This window comes from Mustelus asterias, chromosome 10, assembly GCF_964213995.1.
Source record: "Mustelus asterias chromosome 10, sMusAst1.hap1.1, whole genome shotgun sequence".
Taxonomy (NCBI): domain Eukaryota; kingdom Metazoa; phylum Chordata; class Chondrichthyes; order Carcharhiniformes; family Triakidae; genus Mustelus; species Mustelus asterias.
The window spans coordinates 95245176-95266408 of record NC_135810.1 but is presented as its reverse complement, the minus strand read 5'-3'; the positions used below and the strand labels follow the sequence as shown (position 1 = coordinate 95266408).

At 40.8% G+C, this 21233-nt stretch overlaps 1 protein-coding gene across 7 annotated transcripts in view; it reads left to right on the top strand.

The window, feature by feature from the left end:
- The window catches only part of stard13a (StAR related lipid transfer domain containing 13a), a 577401-nt gene extending 556821 nt beyond the window's left edge, over positions 1-20580 (top strand). For all 7 annotated transcript variants that reach the window (XM_078222235.1, XM_078222233.1, XM_078222234.1 and 4 more), the window contains 8 exons: positions 1711-1870; positions 4761-4959; positions 6379-6589; positions 8517-8631; positions 10136-10357; positions 13159-13376; positions 15198-15374; positions 19067-20580. In XM_078222235.1, the coding sequence (XP_078078361.1) occupies positions 1711-1870; positions 4761-4959; positions 6379-6589; positions 8517-8631; positions 10136-10357; positions 13159-13376; positions 15198-15374; positions 19067-19184 (1420 nt within the window). In that variant the 3' untranslated portion in view covers positions 19185-20580. The remainder of the gene's footprint in view (positions 1-1710; positions 1871-4760; positions 4960-6378; positions 6590-8516; positions 8632-10135; positions 10358-13158; positions 13377-15197; positions 15375-19066) is intronic.
- The last annotated feature ends 653 nt before the right edge of the window (positions 20581-21233 follow it).

Below are 21233 nucleotides of genomic sequence, written 5' to 3'. Positions count from 1 at the left end.
CATTTTGAAATAAATGATATCTGCAAAAGCACAGATGGATTTGGCAGACAGTGTTGTCTAAATTGCTCAGTGTTTCTTGGCATCTTTCGTTTTAGACATTACATGGTAGGTTTTAAATCTCCGGGCAGGTGGGAAGGTATAAATTTTAAATTCTCAAACCCGATCCTCCTAACCTATCACTATTCACCCACTTCAACAGAGGTTTAGTGGTTTTATGGGGCGACAGGTGGCCAACCCACTCTCGGGATTTAGGACCACCTCTAAAATCTTGCCTCCCTTTTATCTCTCTCAAATTCTGGTAAGTAAAAGCAAGTGAGTAGGACTGGATCCATGAGGTAGGTGCCTTTTTATTGCACTGATGGAATACAATGTGGCAAAATGTGAGGTTATGCACTTTGGTAGGAAGAATAGATGTGGAGATGCCGGCGTTGGACTGGGGTAAACACAGTAAGAAGTTTAACAACACCAGGTTAAAGTCCAACAGGTTTATTTGGTAGCAAAAGCCACACAAGCTTTCGGAGCTCCAAGCCCCTTCTTTGAAGAATAGAGGCATAGACTATTTTCTAAGTGGGGAAAGGCTTTGGAAATCTGAAGCACAAGGGGACTCGGAGTCCAGGTTCAGGACTCTCAAGGTGAACGTGCAGGTTCAGTTGGCAGTTAGAAAGGCAAATTCAATGTTAGCAGTCATGTTGAGAGGGCTAGAATATAAGAGCATGGATGTACTGGTGAGGCTGTATAAGGCTCTGGTCAGACCCCATTTGGAATATTGTGAGCAGTTTTGGGCCCCATACCTAAGGAAGGATGTGCTGGCCTTGGAGAGGGTCCAGAGGCGGTTCAAAAGAATGATCCCAGGAATGAAAAGTTTCTCTCATCAGGAGCGATCGAGGAGTCTGAGTCGATACTCGATGGAATTTGGAAGGATGAGAGGGGGGTCTAATTGAAACTTACAGAATATTGAGAGGCCCAGATAGAGTGGACGTGGAGAAGATGTTCCCACTCGTGGGAGAAACCAGAACTCGAGGGTATTACCTCAGTGTTGAGGGACGATCCTTTAAAACTGAGAGGAGGAAGAATTTCTTCAGCCAGAGGGTGGTGAAATTATGGAACTCGGAGGGCTGTGGAGGCCAGGTCATTGAGAGTCTTTAAGACCGAGATAGATAGGTTCTTGCTCAATACAAGGATTGCAGAGAGAAGGCAAGAGAATGGGGATGTGAATCATATCAGCCATGATTGAATGGCGGAGCAGACTCGATGGGCCAAATGGCCTAATTCTGCTCCTATATCTTATGGTAACTGCATTTTGTCAGTGTTCCCTCAGGCCCAACAAACTTGACCTCAATGCGATTGGCTGACTTCCATTCCTTTTAATTCTTAACTTTTTCTGGGTAACTGTTGATGTAACACAGTCAGAACAATCCAGGGTTTGCGATTTAAATCAGATTTTTGGATGGCTCCCAGCACAGGACAATTGTCTGTAGGAAGTTTGCGCTTCCTAGGTAATTCCAAGAAAGCCTCACCTGGGAACCTTGCGGTCAGGTTCCCAAGCGTATCTTTGCAATATCCCAAATCCAAACCACTGAATCTTGGAAGTTATGGGCCTTTGTTGAACAATCACTAGGGATGCAGTGCATGTTGGCCAAGTGAGTGTTATGTTGGTGCTTAAGTCAATCATGTCTCCTTCAGCAAGTAATGTGACATGGTTTCTTGCAGGTCGGTGCCAAAATTCATGAAGAGGATGAAAGTTCCTGACTACAAAGACAAGAATGTTTTTGGAATACCTTTGATAGTTCATGTACAGAGAACAGGACAACCTCTTCCTCAGAGCATTCAGCAAGCCATGCGCTATCTGAGGAGCCACTGTCTGGACCAGGTACATGGATGAATACATTGAAACAGACTAGATCTTATTGCTTATATCATTTTAATTGATACATTTACACCCCCCAATATTAATAATTATATTTGGTCTAATAGCTTTTATGTAAATGGCAGATTTTGTATGAATTGAAACAGCCAATTTGTCAAGAATTTCATCATCCTAACAGGCCAAGTTCATTAGAGTGAGAAATATTTATTGTCCATTTTCTTAATTTAATATAAACTTTGGCTGAATGGCAACATATACAAGTAAATATGGGTATTGTTTTTTCTAATGCGAATGTGGCATTGTTGGGTATGGGAAGTGCATTAATTGATACCTGTACCGTCATCAGCAAACAGATATATGTCTAGCTATTCATGATGATTAAATATGGTTTTCCCTACAAACAGCCCAGATTAGTGGACAATACTGGTATTATCAAGTAAATTTGATCTAGTGGGCCAACCTTCTGTCTGGGCTAAGAAAACCCAACATGTGCACTTTTGTGGCTTGTACACCCTACCCATGTGTAACTTTACGAGAGATTTTTGTCTTTTGGGGTTGAGTTCTCAGTGCATTTTGTGAGCCATGATGGTGTATATAAGGAGCATTGGTGCAGAGACAGGATTGTTGAAGTCCCAGCTTGGTTTTTAATACAACAGCCCAGATCACAACACTATTTAAATGCCTACTAATCCTCACACGATGCTCTCTTTCCCTCCCACCTCCAAACCACCCACTTCCTCTGCCCCTTCATTCATTGATACCATCCCACACCCCCTTACATTCCCCATGTCACCTCTACGCTCCCCGTGTATCTTCCATAGCCACTCACCCATTTTACACTATGTGCAGTTCTCAGGAACCATGCAATAGCAGTGGGAATTATATTAAAATCATTGGAAAACCATAAATCCCCCAAAATCTAAGAATTCAAACTCGCTATCATTCATAGTGAACCAAAAAACCCAAGGAAGTTAAAAGTTGCAATCCTGGAAGTATCCATATGATTTCTAAACCAATAAAAAACCACATCAAAGGCATATTCTGTTATTAAAGACTTGTAAAAGCTTCAATGGTTAATTGATCAATAAGACCACCTGCTGAGCTGAGGTTTTAAAACCCAGCCAAGCATTCCTAATGGAACAGCTGTCATCGCAAAAACTATCAGAACAGATGATGGAGCAGGCTCGAGGGAGCAAATGACCACCACCTGCTCTTATGTTTCTGGATATTCATTTTAAAACAGAATGGCTATAAATCATTGGAAGGGAAGCAGATGTAAAGCATTTTTACTACAATCAGAAGCAGGCATTTTTTCGACACAGCCAGATCTATGGGCGGCACAGTGGTTAGCACTGCTGTCTCACAGCACCAGGAATCCGGGTTCAGTTCCGGCCTCGGGTCACTGTCTGTGTGGAGTTTGCACGTTTTCCTCGAGTCTGCATGGGTTTCCTCCCACAGTCCAAAGATGTGCAGGTTTGGTGGATTGGCCATGCTAAATTGCCCCTTAGTATCTAGGGGGGTTAACAAGGTAAATACGTGGGGTTATGGGGATAGAGCCTAGGTGGGATTGTTATCGGTGCAGACTCGATGGGCCGAATGGCCGTCTTCCGCACTGTAGGGATTCTAAGATCTGCCCATCCAATTAAGTCAGAGCACACAAACATGACAACGGAGGATGTTGTTTTTACACTTTTGAATACATTACAGTGCTTTCTCTATTTGGAAAAGTACAATTACACAATGCTGGTCATTGTAAGCAGCACAGATCCCCATGATTAATCACTGCACTAAAAACACACTTACAATACAGCGCCGAATTGTGACATTTTAAAGATGTCAAAACATTTTACACCTGCCTTTCAGAATGTTCCTGATTCCTCTGCAGGCTTTCCATTTTATTCACAAACACTCAAACCTCGTGTGCTTTTAATGGGCTTCCAAAGTCTGCACCAGTATGTATTTCCTGACTAGAGAAATAAATGTTGTGGGATCAACAACGTGGAGGGGGAAAAAACCATCAACGTGGCTATTCACGCACTGAGGTGTGCCTCCACACCTGGATCAAAGTTCAACCCAGTGTTCACTTGGGTCTAAAATTCTGAAGTTACCAACAATTGGGGGAGGTAATGGCGTAGGGATATTGTCGCTGGACAATCCAGAGGCCCAGGGTAAATTTCTGGGCACCCGGGTTCAAATCCCACCCACGGCAGATGGTGAAATTTAAATTCAATAAAAATCTACTGATGACCATGAAATCATTGTCGATTGTCGGAAAAACCCACCTGGGTCACTAATGTCCTTTAGGGAAGGAAATCTGCTGTCCTTACCTAGTCTGGCCTACATGTGACTCCAGAACCACAGCAATGTGGTTGATTCTTAACTGCCCACGGGCAACTAGGGATGATCTATAAATGTTGGCCAGCCAGTGATACCCACATCCTGTGAAAGAATTTTTAAAAATTCAGCCTGCATTGCACATTGTGGAAATCTCATATTGCTGTGGACCATGTCCTCATGGTGCATCCTATATTAGAGACCAAAAACTGCTGAGTTTAGACTAGCTGCTCAGCTGCATTATCTTGAAATAAATATTGTTTCATGTTCATTGTCCTGACTTTTGCTAACCTCCATTGTCTTCATCTGTTCCTTTTTATAAAAAATAGAAGGACATTTGTGTGCTGAAGACTAAATGAGTAACTGAGTACAAATTATGTGAGATGTTCAATAATTTGTCATGTGAACATGAAATTAATCCTGTGGCCTGCGGTTACAGATGCTTAAGTATTATCTTTAGAACCATCAGTTCTAAGACAACAGTTAATCGAATAAAATTTCAGCGCACCAGCTGTGCTAATGGATTATTTTACATTCTTATGTTTCCATGTTCTTCTAGGTGGGTCTGTTTAGGAAGTCTGGAGCCAAATCACGAATTCAAGCTCTTCGACAGATGAACGAGGCTTCTCCAGATAATGTCAGTTATGAGGACCAGTGCGCGTATGATGTAGCTGATATGCTGAAGCAGTTCTTTCGAGATCTCCCTGATCCTCTGCTGAGCAGCAAGCTAGGGGAAACCTTCCTTCATATCTATCAATGTAAGCATCATGTTATCCATTGTGAATTTTGATTATGGACGTTTTGGAGCTTTTCTACTTTGTCCTGAGACTAATGCTCAATCCCCATTCATTCATTGGAATCAAATGAAATCAGAAAAAGTAACTCAAAAACATAAAGTGGTAAACTAAAAAAATCTTAGTGATTATAGTGCATAAGCTGAATTACAAACTCTTCCTTTGAACAAAGTGAACAATTGAATGAATTTGGAACAAACCTATTTTCTTTCACTTCTATTTTGGTTCAAATGAAGAATGAATGTCTAGACTGAAATAATCCCTATAAGGATTTATTATAGACCTGTTGAGTGAGATGTATTGTTTATGTAGATTTATCATTGCAGGTGTTGATGTGCCAGACATCCCATGAAGTAGCTCGTGATTTTCAATTTTTTAATTTCATCGAATTATTATATAAAAGGCACAACAGACCATTCAGCGACACTAGCCCTCGTCTATGTTTATCATCCTGCCACTCCTTCGTCTGACTCGGTCAGCATAACCTTCTATCCCCTTTGTGCTCACCTAGCTCCCCCATCCTTAGCTCGTAGAACAATAAGTTAAAAGGCCTCAAAAAAGTTAGTTACTAATTACTATTGTTAAAGTATTCCATTGTGAGGAGAAACAAGAAGTACAAGGATTCCTGGTGACTAGAAGAGGCAAATGATGATTAAATACCTATATTTAGAATAAAGAAATGGAAGAGATGCAAACAGGAGGGAAGCAGCGAGTGGAGTGAGCCTTGGAATCATACTGCTGTGTTGCACGAGTTATCCATTATTATTGACAGAAATGGGGTGAGCTCATTGAAGAAGGTAAATTGGTCGAGAATCAAAATTAATCAATAGGTTGAGTGACGGGAACAATCACTAGAGTTCCGCCCCCTCGCATTTTGTAACTTATTTTGTCAGTACACATCCTGTTTCTACTGCTAAAGGTCAGTGATCAGTTTTTCATTGAAAGGGTTGATCAAGCGACCTGTATCCAGGTCTGTTGCTGCCTCCTTTCACTGATACGGTCTGCACATTTTCACATCAGTAGCAAGGATTTGTTCCATTTCCACCCAGGGAAATCCACTCGTCCTCATCATTACTGATCAGATAGGAATTTGTAAACGGAGCCCCTTCCCTGAGCTGCGATCTCCAGAATTGAAGAATGTGCTTAAGAGTACGTCATGATCATTATTAAAGGTGGGAATGCTAGAGGGGAGAATGGGTACACAGCCATCACCAGAGGTAGTGGTTGATGCACAGGATTACCTCTGTCTGCATTGATAAAAAAATTGAATTCAGATACAGGCTTTAACGGTATACTAAATGCCAATGATTTTGAAAAACAATCAAAGTATTGAATAACTGTCTTGATTTGTTTTCTAACTGTCTGTTGTACTCTGATATGCAGATGTTCCCAAAGAGCAGCGCCTGCAGGCAGTGCAAGCAGCCAGCATGCTGATGTCGGATGAAAACCGTGAAGTTCTGCAAACCCTTCTTTGTTTCCTTAGTGACGTGACTTCTGTAACAGAAAACCAGATGACTCCCATGAACCTTGCTGTCTGTTTGGCACCTTCCCTCTTCCACCTGAATTTATTTAAGAAAGGGACCTCCTCGCCTCGGTAGGCCTCTTGCTTCCTCAGTAGTATTAGTATAATCTGAATTCAGGCATTTTGACAATATTTACTGAGTAGAAATTCAAAATGCCTTACCAACGCTGGCTGTTAGGAAAAATTTGAATCTGAAACTAAAACCATTAACTTCATATCTATATTTCATATTGATAGCTGATGGTTATAGTACTGAGTCAATGCTTTTGAATGTCTGAATTTATATGTTATTTCATATCAGAAAACCAAGCTTGATCAGGTTAGAATTAGTGGCACAGTGGTTAGCATTGTTGCCTCACAGCACCACGGACCTGGATTCATTCCCGCATACAGAGCGGGGTCAAAAACACCCCAGTGCACTTGCTGCATTCTCTTCATCCTTTATCCACTGCTGAAAATAACTCCTGGACTTATTAAAGGCAGGTTGTGACAAAACTCTGCTCTGTCCTTTTATTTAAAAAAAAAACTGTGTCTGAATGACCATAAGATGCAAGAGCAGTAGGCCATTCGACCCATCAAGTTTACTCCCCCATTCAACAAGATCATGACTGATCTGATATCCTCAGCTCCACTTTTCTGCCTCATCGCCGTAACCCTTGATTTCCCCTACCAATTTAAAAATCTGCCTATCTCAGCCTTGAACATACTTGATGACCTCCACAGCTCTCTGAGCTAAATAATTCTGCAGATTCACTACCCTCTGAAAGAAGATTACGATTATTTTCATTCTAATCAGTGTCGATAAAGGCGGAAGGACCATGGCATATTAGAATGCATAATGTTTTCAAATAGAAATGTGAAATTTGTTGGAGCTGGTCTTGTTGAAGCTCATCGCAACAAATTAATTAGCAGAGCTCAAGATAATTTGGTCATTGTATTTTTTTAAAAACTGGCTTTAACAATGATTTATAATAACTATGGATCATTCAGTTCCCAAAAATCATAAATTTTTAAAAAATCTGATATGTCTTTGATCAATATAAACCTAAATTTAGAGCCTACAAGTAAACTCGGCTAACTATTATTTTATTTCTTGGTGTTTGCTTTTGTATGCGAGTGCGATCTAACATTTCTTTATAACCAAGCACTGATAGATTTGACTAAAAATTTAATTTCCTCATTACTGATTACATTGTTTGATGAGCTTAAGTATATTTATTCTCTGGGTAAAACAGCAAATGTATGTGGATACATGCATCCAAGCTGTGACAGCGAATTAATATCCTGGCGTTTTCACTTAATTAACTTTTGGAGGTCAGAAGTAAATTAAACATGTTTTTAATTTTCTGGGCAGTTTTACCCAGTTATTCCCCATTGTCCAAGGAGTAAGCAAGTTGGAGAAAAACACACAACCAGAGCAAATTAGTCTGCTGGAAGTAGCAACCCCTGAATTTATAAGAGGACTTTGCAAATTATTTTAAGAATATTTCTAATTTATGTTGTGGCCCAGGGTTTAAAGCAGTGCCTTGAGAAGGTTCAGAACTATAGCAATACCTCATACCACGGCCGGAACTCTACCCCCTCGCTCGCTCCGGAATCAGCGCAGGCGAGGGTCCGACAACCAAATCTCCGTTGACCTCGGGCGGGAATCTGCGATCTCGCCCGAGCAAGGCTGTAAAATCCCACCCCATGAATCATTCTCCAGTGAGTAAGTGGGAAAACCAGGAGTAGAGTCTAAGTAGTGAAAGCAGAAAATGTTGGAAATCCTCAGCAGGTCAGGCAGCATCTGAGGAAAGAAACAGTTGATTTTTCAACTTGATGACCTTTCATCAGGACTGTCTAAGTAATTCACCTAACAGACAGGACAACAGGAAGCATTTTAACTGGTGAAATGTAAAAGACAGCTTCCTCTTTCACTGTGACGCCATGCTTGTGTGTGTCTAATCATCTTAGTTTGATATTAACAGTTAACCAGCTTTTTCCTGTTTAATTGCAATAGGGTAATGCATCGGAAATATGCAACAGGAAAACCTGATCAGAAAGATTTGAATGAGAACCTGGCAGCAACACAGGGACTGGCCCAGATGATCATAGAATGCAACAAAATTTTCCAGGTGAGTTTCTGTTGGACACCTAAACTGACGAAATACAAATCTGTGGGGATTTAGAGAGCATCATTTGCTAATTGCTGTATCACTATTGCGTGACCATCAGAATCCATTTTAAAATGATAAAGTATAATATGTTATCAAATATTCATTACAATTGTGTTATGAAATAGGTAATGCTTAAGCCATTAGCACCAGATTGGAAATTATTAGGAGTTGCAAACAACTGCCTTTTTTTTTCATTGCTGGTGGGGCAGAGAGCTCGCCTGCTGAGCTGTTGTGTTGGCTTGGCTGGAATTGTTATGATGCAAAGAGTGTTTAATTCCAGGGCATTTGAGATGTTGGCTTTTGTTTGCTTTCAAACTGCTCAAACTTCCAGAAGCCAGCAAGTGACCATCTGAAGCCACCTTGGCCTGGAGACTGTTTATCACTTCACTTCAGGGCAGCATGGTGGCACAGTGGTTAGCACTGCTGCCTCACAGCGCTAGGGACTTGGGTTCAATTCGGGTCTTGGGTCACTGTCTGTGTGGAGTTTGCACATTCTCCCCGTGTCTGCGTAGGTTTCCTCCCACTGTCAAAAGATGTGTAGGTTAGGTTGATTGGCTATGCTAAATTGCCCTTTAGTGTCAGGGGAACTAGCATGGTAAATACGTGGGATCAAGGGGATAGGGCCTGGGTGGGATTGTTTGGTAGAGACTCAATGGGCCAAATGGCCTCCTTCTGCATTGTAGGGATTCTATAGATTCGATGCTGTGCAGGCCAGCAGTGGCGCTTCCATGTGGACACCCTTGCAGTCCTTAGCCTGCCTACCTTGGGGCCTGCTGAGGCTCCAGATCTGCCAATCCTGTGATTGGGGCTGGATGGGACAGTGAACACAATGGCAGCCAATTAAGAGGCTGTCTCTTAGAGTGCTCAGTCAGCTTTGCTGCCAGCAAGATGAAAGCAAAATACTGCAGATGTTGGAAACTGAAACAGAAAATGCTGGAAAATCTCAGCAGGCCTGGAGAGAGAATAGAGCCAAAGTTTCGAAGTTGGATGACCCTTCGTCAGAGCTAAGAGCAAAGAAAATCAAAAGAGATTTATACTTTGAGGGGGGGGCGGGGGGTTGTAATTGGACAAAGGGAATGTAAAGATGAAGAAGAAAGCTGAGAAAAGATCCAGCCGCTTGTGTTCACTTTGTGTATCAATAATTTAGATAATAGGGCTAAGTTTGCAGACAATAAAATAGGAAGCAAAGTAAAGAGGACCAAGGAAGCTGCTATGAGATGGTAGTAAAATACTTAAATTGGCTAAAGGTGACAGGTAGACACATGAGGTAGCACGTCACTTCTTTTTTTAAAGTTGCATAAAAGTTGAAAAACTGGGACTATTACTTTAGAGACGAGGGACACAGTTGGATCACAGTAATGTGCTGGACTGTTGGAGTGAACTCATTATGATGTCCTGCTGGATGCAAAAGAAATTATCTGTGACTTGCCTTTACCCAATTATCAATTTGCTTCAAAAACAGATTCCTCAAGATATGATGATGCAATCTCGGAACTCTTACATTGAATCTGATGCCCATCCACTGATGCTGGAGGAACTTGGAAAGCAGCTGGAAGATGAGGGGGCAAATTACCAAACCTACCTGGAGAACCTGATCCAGAATCTCCAGAAAGAAGCCAAGGAGAAATTTAAGGGCTGGGTTTCGTGTCCCTGCCCTGATAACACTGAACTTTCTTACAGAAAGGTACATTTGTGCACAAGTACTTATGCTTCATTTTAATATTTTAACGATTGAAAAATAACTATGTACTCTTTTTGGGGCAACATTATTTAAACACTCAAAAATACAGAACTAGTTTAAATTGTATCTAAATATTCATTAGCAATTTATTGTTGTCTTATTCTGTGCACATGGTTGTGTTTTGCACCGCCTACTGGAATAACGGTTCATCAAAAAAATTAAGAATGAAACTTTCAGCAGCAGCTGCAAGTGCAAATAAAATGCAAAAATGTCTAAATGCTTTGGTGGCATAGATCACATTGTCACTGAATGGATTGGTAATGTGTGGGCTTACACCATCCAGTCCAATGATTCTTTGTAGGAGAACCAATTTCTGTCAGGCACTCCTAGAAGGAGATGGTGTGAAGAAAAAGCCACTTCTATTGTGAAGAGAAGCTGCCACAAAACTGCATTGCTCTCTCACACCTCCGAACAGCCAAATAAAAAGGCCTGCAAGCGGATTGCCTTTCTGTCCTGAACAGCGATCAGTTATACAGGGAAATCTAACACAATAGCAGCATAGTAACTTAGAAAGTGTAAGAGATGCTGTACAAATTAGTTTTCAACTTAGACGTGCCATTTACACCAGAAACAACCTGACTAATGATGGTAAGCAAAATGCAGAAAACACTGGAAACAAACAATAAGTCAGTGTAGATAGCAGAAAACAATGGTTTGGGTGCAGACTCCTCTTCGAAACTGTGAAAGAGGCAGAATGGTTTTTTACTAATGCTGGTGGAGTGCAGGCATTCAGTTACACTGTCAATTTCCCAGTGCTTGGCCACTGTCCATTTTGCTTGAAGTTGCTGTTACTCGCTATCTGGGTGCGACGACCAAGTTACGATCTAGTATATATTTTGAAATAACAGTTCAGAAATTGTCATAACAGCTTCCTCCTGACGTCCTAAAACACATTCATCATTATCAACTACATTTTACCACAAAGAGAAATAGAAATTACTGGAAGTACAAACAGATTGATTAGCATCTGTCAAAGGGAAGGGCAGAGTATAATGTTTTGGGTGTATTCCCTTCAATAGTGGAAATGTCATAATGTCTGTTTTCTCTTTACCAAAGTCCATTGATCTTTCAGATACTTCTACCATTTTTATTTCACCGATATGATTCATGAGGTGTTCTAGTTTATGATTTTGTTTTATTGAGATACGTAGAATCAATGCAAATATTGCTGACAGACTTGTGGTGAAGCCATATTTGGTGGTATTGTCTCTTGAAAGAGACATTTATATAGCACCCTATACAATCTTAGGTTGTCCCAAACCGCTTTAAAGCTACTGAATTACTTTTGAAGCATATTCATGTTGTATGAAATACAGTAACTAAATTATCCCATGAACAGCAGTATGATGATGAGTAGGAGTATTAGTGGCCTTTCGGCCCTTCAAGCATACTCAGTCGTTGACTAAAATGCTGATTTTGTACCTCAACACCACTACCTTGCACTTATCCCCATAACACTTGATTCCCTTAGTATCCAAAAATATATTGATTTCTGTCTTGAATGCACTTGATGACTAAGCATTCACGGCTCTCTGATTACAAAATTCCAAGATTCACAACCCTTTTCTGTTTATCTCTGTTCTACTTTAGAGCTTTAAACTTTAAAACTTAAATGGACAACCCTTACCCTGCGATTGTGACCCTTTTGCTTGTACATTTCCTACCCGGGGAGATATCCTGTCAATCTGCTTAAGAATATTCCGTTTGAATAATGCCTCAGTTTTTTAAATTTCAAAGGATATAGGCCTAGTCTATTTAATTTCTCCTCGTAGAACAATCCTGTTGCGCCAAGGATCGGTTCTCTTTACACTTGTGTTCCAATGGCTTTGTAATAAATGCTTACTTTGTATTTGCTTTCCTAATTTCTTGCTGCACCTGCATGTTAACTTTGTGCTTTATGTACAAGGACACCCAGGCCCCTCTGATTATCAATATTGTGCTGTCTCATCATTTAAAAATAAAAAACCTGCTTTCTGTTTTCCCAACCGAAGCGTATAATTTCACGACTCTTCACGTTATATTCCAAATGCCATATTTTTGTCCGTCCACTCAGCCTGTTTATGCATCAAGAGCCTCTTTGCATCCTCCTTTCAGCTTACTTTCCCTCCTAACTTTGTATTATCAGCAAAGTTGAATAGATTACACTCAACAAACCCATCACCCAAGTCATTAATCTCGCCTATAATTAGCTAAGGTCCAAGCACTGATCCAATCCACCAGTTACAGCCTGCCAAACCAAATTCCTACTCTTTTCTGTCCATTAACCAATCTTCAGTCCAGGCTGATGTACTTTCCCCACTTCTAGAAGCCTCCTGTGTCTTGGTGAATGATATTTGAAATACAATGTATCTATTGCCTCTCCTTTACCTACATCTCTAGTTACGAGACGATCAGATAATCTCTTTTAGTGGTACCTTCTGAGGAATAAACATGGAAGAACATCAGGAGAATCCCCCCTCTCCTCTAAAAGTGCCAGGGATCTTTTACATCTCCTCTGAAAATTGTCACTCCTTCCGGCACAACACTTCTTCAATACTGCATGTCAGCCTCGTTTTCATGCTCTGGTCTCCAGAATGGGGTTTGAACGCAACCATCTGACTCTTGAGGTGGGGGGTGCTAACCACAAATCCACAATTAACTCAATACCTGCTAATTATGAACCTTTCCGGTCACCTATGAATAAATGACATTTCCTGCTTTTCCACGTTCTGCTTCCAATGACGAAAGCCGCTGTTTTCTTGTAGGTTGGTGATGGTCATCCTCTTCGATTGTGGAAGGTGTCCGTTGAAGTTGAGGCACCACCTTCTGTTGTTCTAAATCGGGTACTACGAGAGCGCCACCTGTGGGACGATGATCTACTGCAGTGGAAAATCATAGAATCACTGGATAAGCAGACTGAAATTTTCCAATATGTCTTGAACAGCATGGCCCCTCACCCCAGCAGGGACTTTGTCACCCTAAGGTGAGTCTTGAATATAGAATACACCATATACCAGATAATAACATAGAAAATAGAAGCAGGAGTAGGCCATTTGGCCCTTCGAGCCTGCTCCGCCATTCATTATGATCATGGCTGATCATATTCAATACCCTGATCCCACCCTTCCCCTGTTTATAATGGTGTTTGGAAATGAGACGAGACTAGTCGTGAAAAGTGTGTAAAGGTTGGGAATTTGGTGAGAGTGGGAATTCTCCAATAAAAGATGAGTGAGCAGATCTTAAATTTAGTTTAAAGTTCTAAGTTAATTTTAAATTGTTAAAAACGGAAAGAAACTGCTTGTAAGTGATTGCCTGAGCAAGGACCAATTACTGTGAAGGGGAAGTTTAGTGAGCACTTGTAACTTGGGTGCCACTCAACACACAGGATAAAAGCAAACGGTGATGTACGGAGTGTAAAAGTTGGGAATTTGGTGGGAGTGAGGATTTTGTTATGCGGGAAGGAGTTGCTGTTTTTCTGCCGGCAGTCCTTGTGGTTCATGTTAACTTCAGGCATTTTTTTTAATAAAATGCCCAGTGTTTTAGTGCTTATTGCAAGTTGTGTGCAGAAGATGTAGAAAAATAAATTTTAGCAAACAAAGTAGATACAAATATGTGTCTGTCCTAATTTTTGCTCCTGAAAGGTCTGTCTCTATTTTTAAGCTATGTCCCCCAGTTCTCTACTTTCTATTTATTTACTCTAATTGTTTCCCTTAATACCTTAAATTTGATCAAACCACCCCTTAATCATCTAAATTACAGGGAACCCTAGTCTGTCCTTGTAACTTAACCCTTGGAGTCTAGATATTATTCTGGTAGGTCAACACTATACCTTTCAGTACATCCTCCCCAGGGTATGGAGTCAAAAAGTAAGAGTCATAAAGTGACAAATTCCCAAAACACAGATGATTTTTGCAAGATTTGAAGGAAAGTAGGTGAGAACATTGCCAATGCCTGTATTTGTTATAATATCCTACCTATATTCCTTTAATTTGTAAAATTGCATGTACTATTCTGCTATTTAAGGAAGGTGAGAAAGCAGGGGATTATAAACCAATTAGTCCGACACCATGAAAATTTTCAGCTGGTCACACAGCGCAGATTTGTAAAGTTTGCGTCATGCATTCAGCAAGGATTAAATGTGGCCCAAGTTCCCTAAATGCAAATGATCCAATAATATGGAATGTTTGCATCACCATCAGTCATTAGAATTCCATGATTTAATTTGCATTGGCAATCTACAGGAGAATTGGTTTGTTTCTGAATTACATCACGGTCATGTATTGGTGTATGAAATGTACCACAGCATTGTGATTCTGACAAACTTGTGTTATTGATACATTATTCCATTGAATATTAATTTAAAATAAAACATTTGTGATTTTTCTTGAGTCTCACATTGATAGAATCCCTGCGGTGCAGGAGGCCATTTGGTCCATCGAGTTTGCACCGACAACAATCCCACCTCGGCCCTATCCCTGTAACCCCACATATTTACCCCACCAATCCCTCTAACCTACTTATCCCGAGAAACTAAGGGGCTAATGCATGGCCAACTTTGGAGTGTGGGAGGAAACCCACGCAGACACTGGGAGAATGTGCAAACTCCACACAGACAGTGACCCAAGCCGAGTGTTAAGATTTACTTTCCATGTAATTGATTAAGTTGTTCCTTTTGTGATCACCATGAGTTTCACTGATGTTGACGAAGTTCTATACCTATTGGACACTGTGCTATGAATATTCTTTCTACTTTTCTCTTGTAAACTCAAGATAAAATAACTGTTTTTGTCTCTGTCGCTTTCAGAACATGGAGAACAGATTTACCAAAGGGAACATGTGCATTAGTGGCCATTTCCATTGAACACGATGATGCACCTCTGGTGGGTGGAGTCCGAGCCATGGTCATTGACAGTCAGTGTCTGATTGAACCATGTGGTTCTGGGAAATCCAGGATGACCCACATAAGCAGAGCTGATCTGAGGTAAATGAGCTGTTGTACTTGTGGAACTCTTCTGTTAATCAGCTTTTTACAATTTTAATATCCGCTTCTAGAAACGAAAGAGGAGAAAAGTCTTCGAGGACAGCTTTGTTCTTGAAGAATGTCCCAATCTCTCTCAGAAATAGATGAAAATAAGCATTTGAATATTGCTGAAAAGAGAGACGTTTTGCCCAAGTTTTGCATTGCGCACTCATCAGGACAAATGCAAGAGTACCAAATTTCAAACACTGTACAGTTTATACAACAGGAGAAAATGGGTGCCAATTGGTTTGAAGCCAACTTTAGTTGGCTGAGGCTTAGTCATGGAGAAAGTAGTGGGGAACGATAAGCTGTCCATGCTTTCAGGTCATTCAAAAAAGGGGGAGAGAGGGAGGCCAGCAATTGGGGCTCGCCATTGGAGGGAGCAGCCTACTGAGGAGGTCGGGGTTGCAAGGGGTGGGTCAGCACTGCAGGAGAGGAGGGGGGAGGGGAAGAGGATCGGGTGGGGGGAGGGAGGGGGGGGGGGATGTGCGGCAGGATATCCAGGCGGGAGGGTTGGGTTGGACCCGGACATGTTGGGGGGCAGTGTTCGGGCTTTGGGGTGGGCGGGGGGGGTCGCGGGGCTCGTCAGCAATTGAGCCAGTGATCTGGAAGGCGGCAGATGGGCCAATGCGCATGTGCCAATCTCGGTGCTGACAGATCGGCACGTGTGCAGTGGCTGGCTTAGTGCTATGCTGCCAGCCTCCCAGGCAGGAGTAGGCCCCGCCCACAGCTTTTTAGTTATTTATGCTGGTGCACTCAGCAGTTCACTGAGTGTGGGAGATTCATTTTGAAAATCCTGCTGAAAAAACCAGCGTGATTTTCTCCAGTTTTTGTGAATTCGGCACTTAATTTGTTTTGGGAGAATCGCCCCCACGTGTTAATAAAAGATAGGAAATGAAGGAAAGGGGAAAGGGTGGCTGCATTAGAGTCATAAAGCTGTACGGCATGGAAACAGGCCCTTCAACCCAACTTGTCCATGCTGCTCCTTTTTTTAACTGGTCCCAATTGCCCACATTTGGCCCATACCCCTCTGTACCCATCTTGCCCATGTAACTGTCTAAATGCTTTTTAAAAGACAAAATTGTACCAGTCTCTACTACTACCTCTGGCAGCTTGTTCCAGACACTCCCCACCCACTGGACCCTTTTGTATCTCTCCCCTCTCACCGTAAACCTATGCCCTCTAATTTTAGACTGCACTATCTTTGGGAAAAGATATTGACTATCTAGCTGATTTATGCCCCTCGTTATTTTATAGACCTCTAAGATCACCCCTAATTGATTTTAAGGGAAACATTGCAGTGCTGGCAAGGAAGAATTTTCCAGATAGGTCAATGATCAAGTCTGTTCGGCTAAAGCTAAGAAACAAAAATATGTCAGTGTGGTCTGTAGGTCACCATCTAGTGGGAAAGATGTAGAGGAACAAATTTGCAAGGAAATTACACAGAAGTGCCAGTATTATGGAGTAGTTATCATGTGGGACTTTAAATACTCAAATATAGACTGAGACAGTAGAACAAAGGGCAGAGGGGCAAGGGTTCTATAGTGTTTTGAGGATAATGTCCTATATAATATGCTGCCAGTCCAGGAATAAAGGGGGCACTGCCAGACCAGTTCTCAGGAATGGGGTGAGCATGGAGGAATAGTGATCATTGTATCATAATGACTAGGTTGGTTATGGAAAAGGACAAAGAACAATCCAGTGTACAAATAATTAACTGGAGGAAAACCAACTTCTATGCGGTGAAAATGCATCTAACGGATCAGTTGGTGGGCAAAATAATATTTGAACAATGGACTGTCTTTAGAGATGCGATTAGGTACAGATAGGGTATATTTCCATAGAGGGGAAAAACGGGGTAAACAAATCCAGAATTCCCTGGATGACACAAGGGGTAGAGATTAAGAAGAAAAAGTGTGCTTATTACAACTGTCAGGTGGACAATACAACCATGAACCAGGCTGACTAAAAGGTTCAGAAGACGAGTAAAAAAGCAAATGAGAAGCAAAGAGAGATCATGTGAAAAGACTAGTAGCTAATATAAAAGGGGAACCCAAAATTTGTCTAAGTATATAAATAGAAAAGAAAAAGTAAGAGTGGGGCTGATGAGGGAGGAAATTGCTCTGGGAATCCTCAACACCGACTCTGGACCCCAGGAAATGTCATGGCATCAGGTCAAACATGGGCAAGGAAACCACCTGCTGATTACCACGTACCGTTCCCCCCTGCACTGCTGGATGCCACTTGAGGAAATACTGAGGATGGTAGAGGCGCAGAATGTACTCTGGATGGAGTATTTCAATGTCCGTCACCAAGAGTGGCTCAGTCGCACTGCTACCAACTGAGCTGGCCAAGTCTTAAAGGACATAGCTGCTCAACTGGGTTTGCAGCAGGTGGTGAGGGAAAACATACCTGACCTCCTCAACAGTCCCATCTTTTTTAAGGTTGAGAACTTATTGGCAAAAGATATTTATGGTCCTCTTAATCAGACTGTCTTTGGCCAAAAGAAGCTCTTATTCAAAATAGTGCTCTGAGATTTTTTACATGCAGAGTCTGCACATTCTCCCAGTGTCTGTGTGGGTTTCCTCCCACAGTCCGAAAGACGTGCTGGTTAGGTGCATCGGCCATGCTAAATTCTCCCTCAGTGTACCCAAACAGGCGCCAGAGTGTGGCAACTAGGGAATTTTCACAGCAACTTCATTGCAGTGTTAATGTAAGTCTACTTGTGACACTAATAAATAAACTTTAAACACCAAGAGACTTTGAAAGATGCAGCTGCAGCAGTGTGGCATTCCTTCAGTACTGCACTGGCATGTCAGCCTAGAGTGGGACTTGAACCAGAGGAGAGTGCAACCAACTGAGCCATAAATGCCACTATAATAAAGAAAATGAGAAGTATATGTCAAATCTGATACAAGTCATACTAGATCCAACCTCACTGTCATTTTATCAGGGTTTCATCTCCATCACATTCCTGTTCATTCAGGAATGCAAGAAAACACATCAGGCAGTGAGTTTCAAAGCATTAATTCAGTTTTGAAATTCTGCTGATATTCGTAAACTGCTCAAACCTCCCTCTGCTGATTAATGATGTCATTGTTCTGCCCAGTTGAATTACTGCTTTGTAACCGTCAACCATCTATTATCGAATGTAGCATTGCTGTCTAAGTCAACTAAACTGAGATTTCTGGTAACATACACCCAGTGAATCAACACCTGATAGAAGAAAATAGGTCAACATTTCAGGTCATACTCAATCGAACTTGGGGGTGAAATATACCCAAGATGTGAATCTGTCATTCTTTATTATGTACAGATAGATTTGTGCATTTTCAATTTTTATTTTCTTTATTCAAGCCTTGTGCTTTCTCAGTGGCATGTTAAACAGCGCAGATATTATTGTGGTTTTAAAAAAAAAAGGCACAAATCTTTTGAAAATTAAATTGTTGTTTTCCCTTAAGCTGATGGAGGTATCCTGCTGCGTAAATGTATTAGTTATTTGTGCTCTGTCGACATGGCTGGGTGCCGATGCTGTTAATTCAGAAAGTAACTGCAGGCTGGTACTGTTTTATTCTCAGATATTTGCAGCTGTTTGCCTGAATCTCTGGGAATGCGTCGCACTAATATCCAAATTCTTGTGTTCCTGTCCTCAGGGGTCGCACTCCAGAATGGTACAACAAAGCCTTTGGGTACCTCTGTGCAGCAGATGCTGGGAGAATCAGAAACTCATTTCAACCTATAATCGCAGAAGGTCCTGAAACCAAAATCTAAAGCGGAGAAGAGCCTGTATTGGAAGGGGTGCATTTATTGAGGGAATGGGAAGGCTGATTGCTCGAGGCAGAAATATAAATGGGCAGAAGGGCGGTCAAATGGTTCACTAATGGTGAATAGCTTCCTTGCTAGCAAAGATAGTTAGAAAATTCTTGTGGTGAGTGATATCTCTGCTTAAAGGTCACATGACACTAATGTGTTCCTCTAGGTTGCGGATACAGTAGTGTTGACCTGCATCATCCACAGCAGGCTTGTATAATATTGCAGTCCTTTGCTCATTGCTGGATCGATTTGCATTAGATCGTGCACCTAGAGCTGTTCAGAAAGTCACTGTTTCAACATTTTTATTAATTTATCCACGTATACTCAGTGAACAGAGTCCAGATAATTATGTTGGGCCACATATACAAAAGCTGCAATCCATAAATCTACAGATAATTTTAACCTGTGCTTTGCACAGTCCAAGGAATAAATGCTTCTGAGAAGCATCTTGCATTTTTATTATATATATGTAGATAATAAAGATATATAAGAAGTATAAATATATATATATTCTGTAACTATATTTTAAACCTTTAACATTCAGCTGTGATGCCTAGCTGATATTCCTGGCTCTTGGATTCCAAATCTTGCCACAGAATTTTAGGTCTATTTTGCTATTGCGAGCTGGGTGTTTGCACAATGAAGCCAATTTTACAATGACCTCTTGGTGAGGTCAGATTTGCTTTGACACAGTTGTAGCTTGACTATACCCGTAATGGAAATAGTTAAGAAAATCAACAGAGTTGAAAATAATGTGCATGTATAGATAGAGCAGATTGTTTCGCCACGTCTTTGGAACCTCCTCCTGCCAACATGCAAATATATATTTAAAAAGCAATTGTGCATTTCAGTAATTTATTGCTCAAAATTAGCAAAAATAAAACAGGAATTTTTACTGGAAACTTGTTAAGACTTTTCTGCAGAGAATACAGTCTTCATTATACTCAACTATTATACTGGGCAGGCATGTTTAAAGCACATTATAATTTTCACAGTATTATTTTCATATGCAATGTACGAGGTGCAATTACTCGTAAACAATAGTGAAAAATTGCTATGTCAGTGCCACATACTTAATCGCCAGTCATATCCTTGATGCGTGTAGTCACTTTATATGTGCATGAGTCAAATGGTTATACTTGGACCATATTTTCAACATAGTATTATGTCTCTGATTGGGATTCAGTATGACCAGGAATTTTATTTAAGGATGTAACTATTTATACCTCATATTTTTACCTCATATTTGTTGGATTTTTGTTGTCTGTAAATATGTTTATCTAATGTTTAGAGTGTGAAATTCTGATGCATTTAAAATATTTGTGGTTAAAATTTTCATTATTTCTTGTACAAAAGGTTTATTTTTTCTTCATTATGAAATGCACTAATAAAGATTACATCATATAAGAGTTTCTTGCTTTGCTAGTGTTCACACGGAAGATTTTCTTGCTGTTTACATGTATACTGAAATGCTACTTAATGAGCTTTTCAGAGGCACAATTTGTTACTCTACACAATGGCATAAATACAGCATAGCAAAATACTGCTTGGCAAACTACAACTTTTAATTTTTATGATAAATCTATCATCAGCTGGATAACAATAGGACAGGAACACTTGGAAAAAAGGAGGGATAAGGCAAAGGGGGTGATAGTAAAACAAGAAGGGAGAATAAAGGGGTTGAGTAGATATTTTAATAGATGAGGAAGGAGTGGTGTGGAGGGGTTAGTGGGAAAGTGAAAAATAAAGAATTTGATCCAGAAAGGACAAATGACTAGGAGATGAGAAGTGGATCATTGGCCATATTTTTTCCTGCAACACCTACCTAAATACAGTCAGCTATCAGTGGTGGCTCCTTTTCCTATCATACCACCCAAAACTACCTCCTGAAAAAAGAGCAAAGAGAAGAAACCATGGTATGAACATTGAAGGTATGACTTGCATTTATGGCACGTTTCACAACCTCAAGGCATTCCAAAATGCTTTCCAATCAATGATACTTTTGAA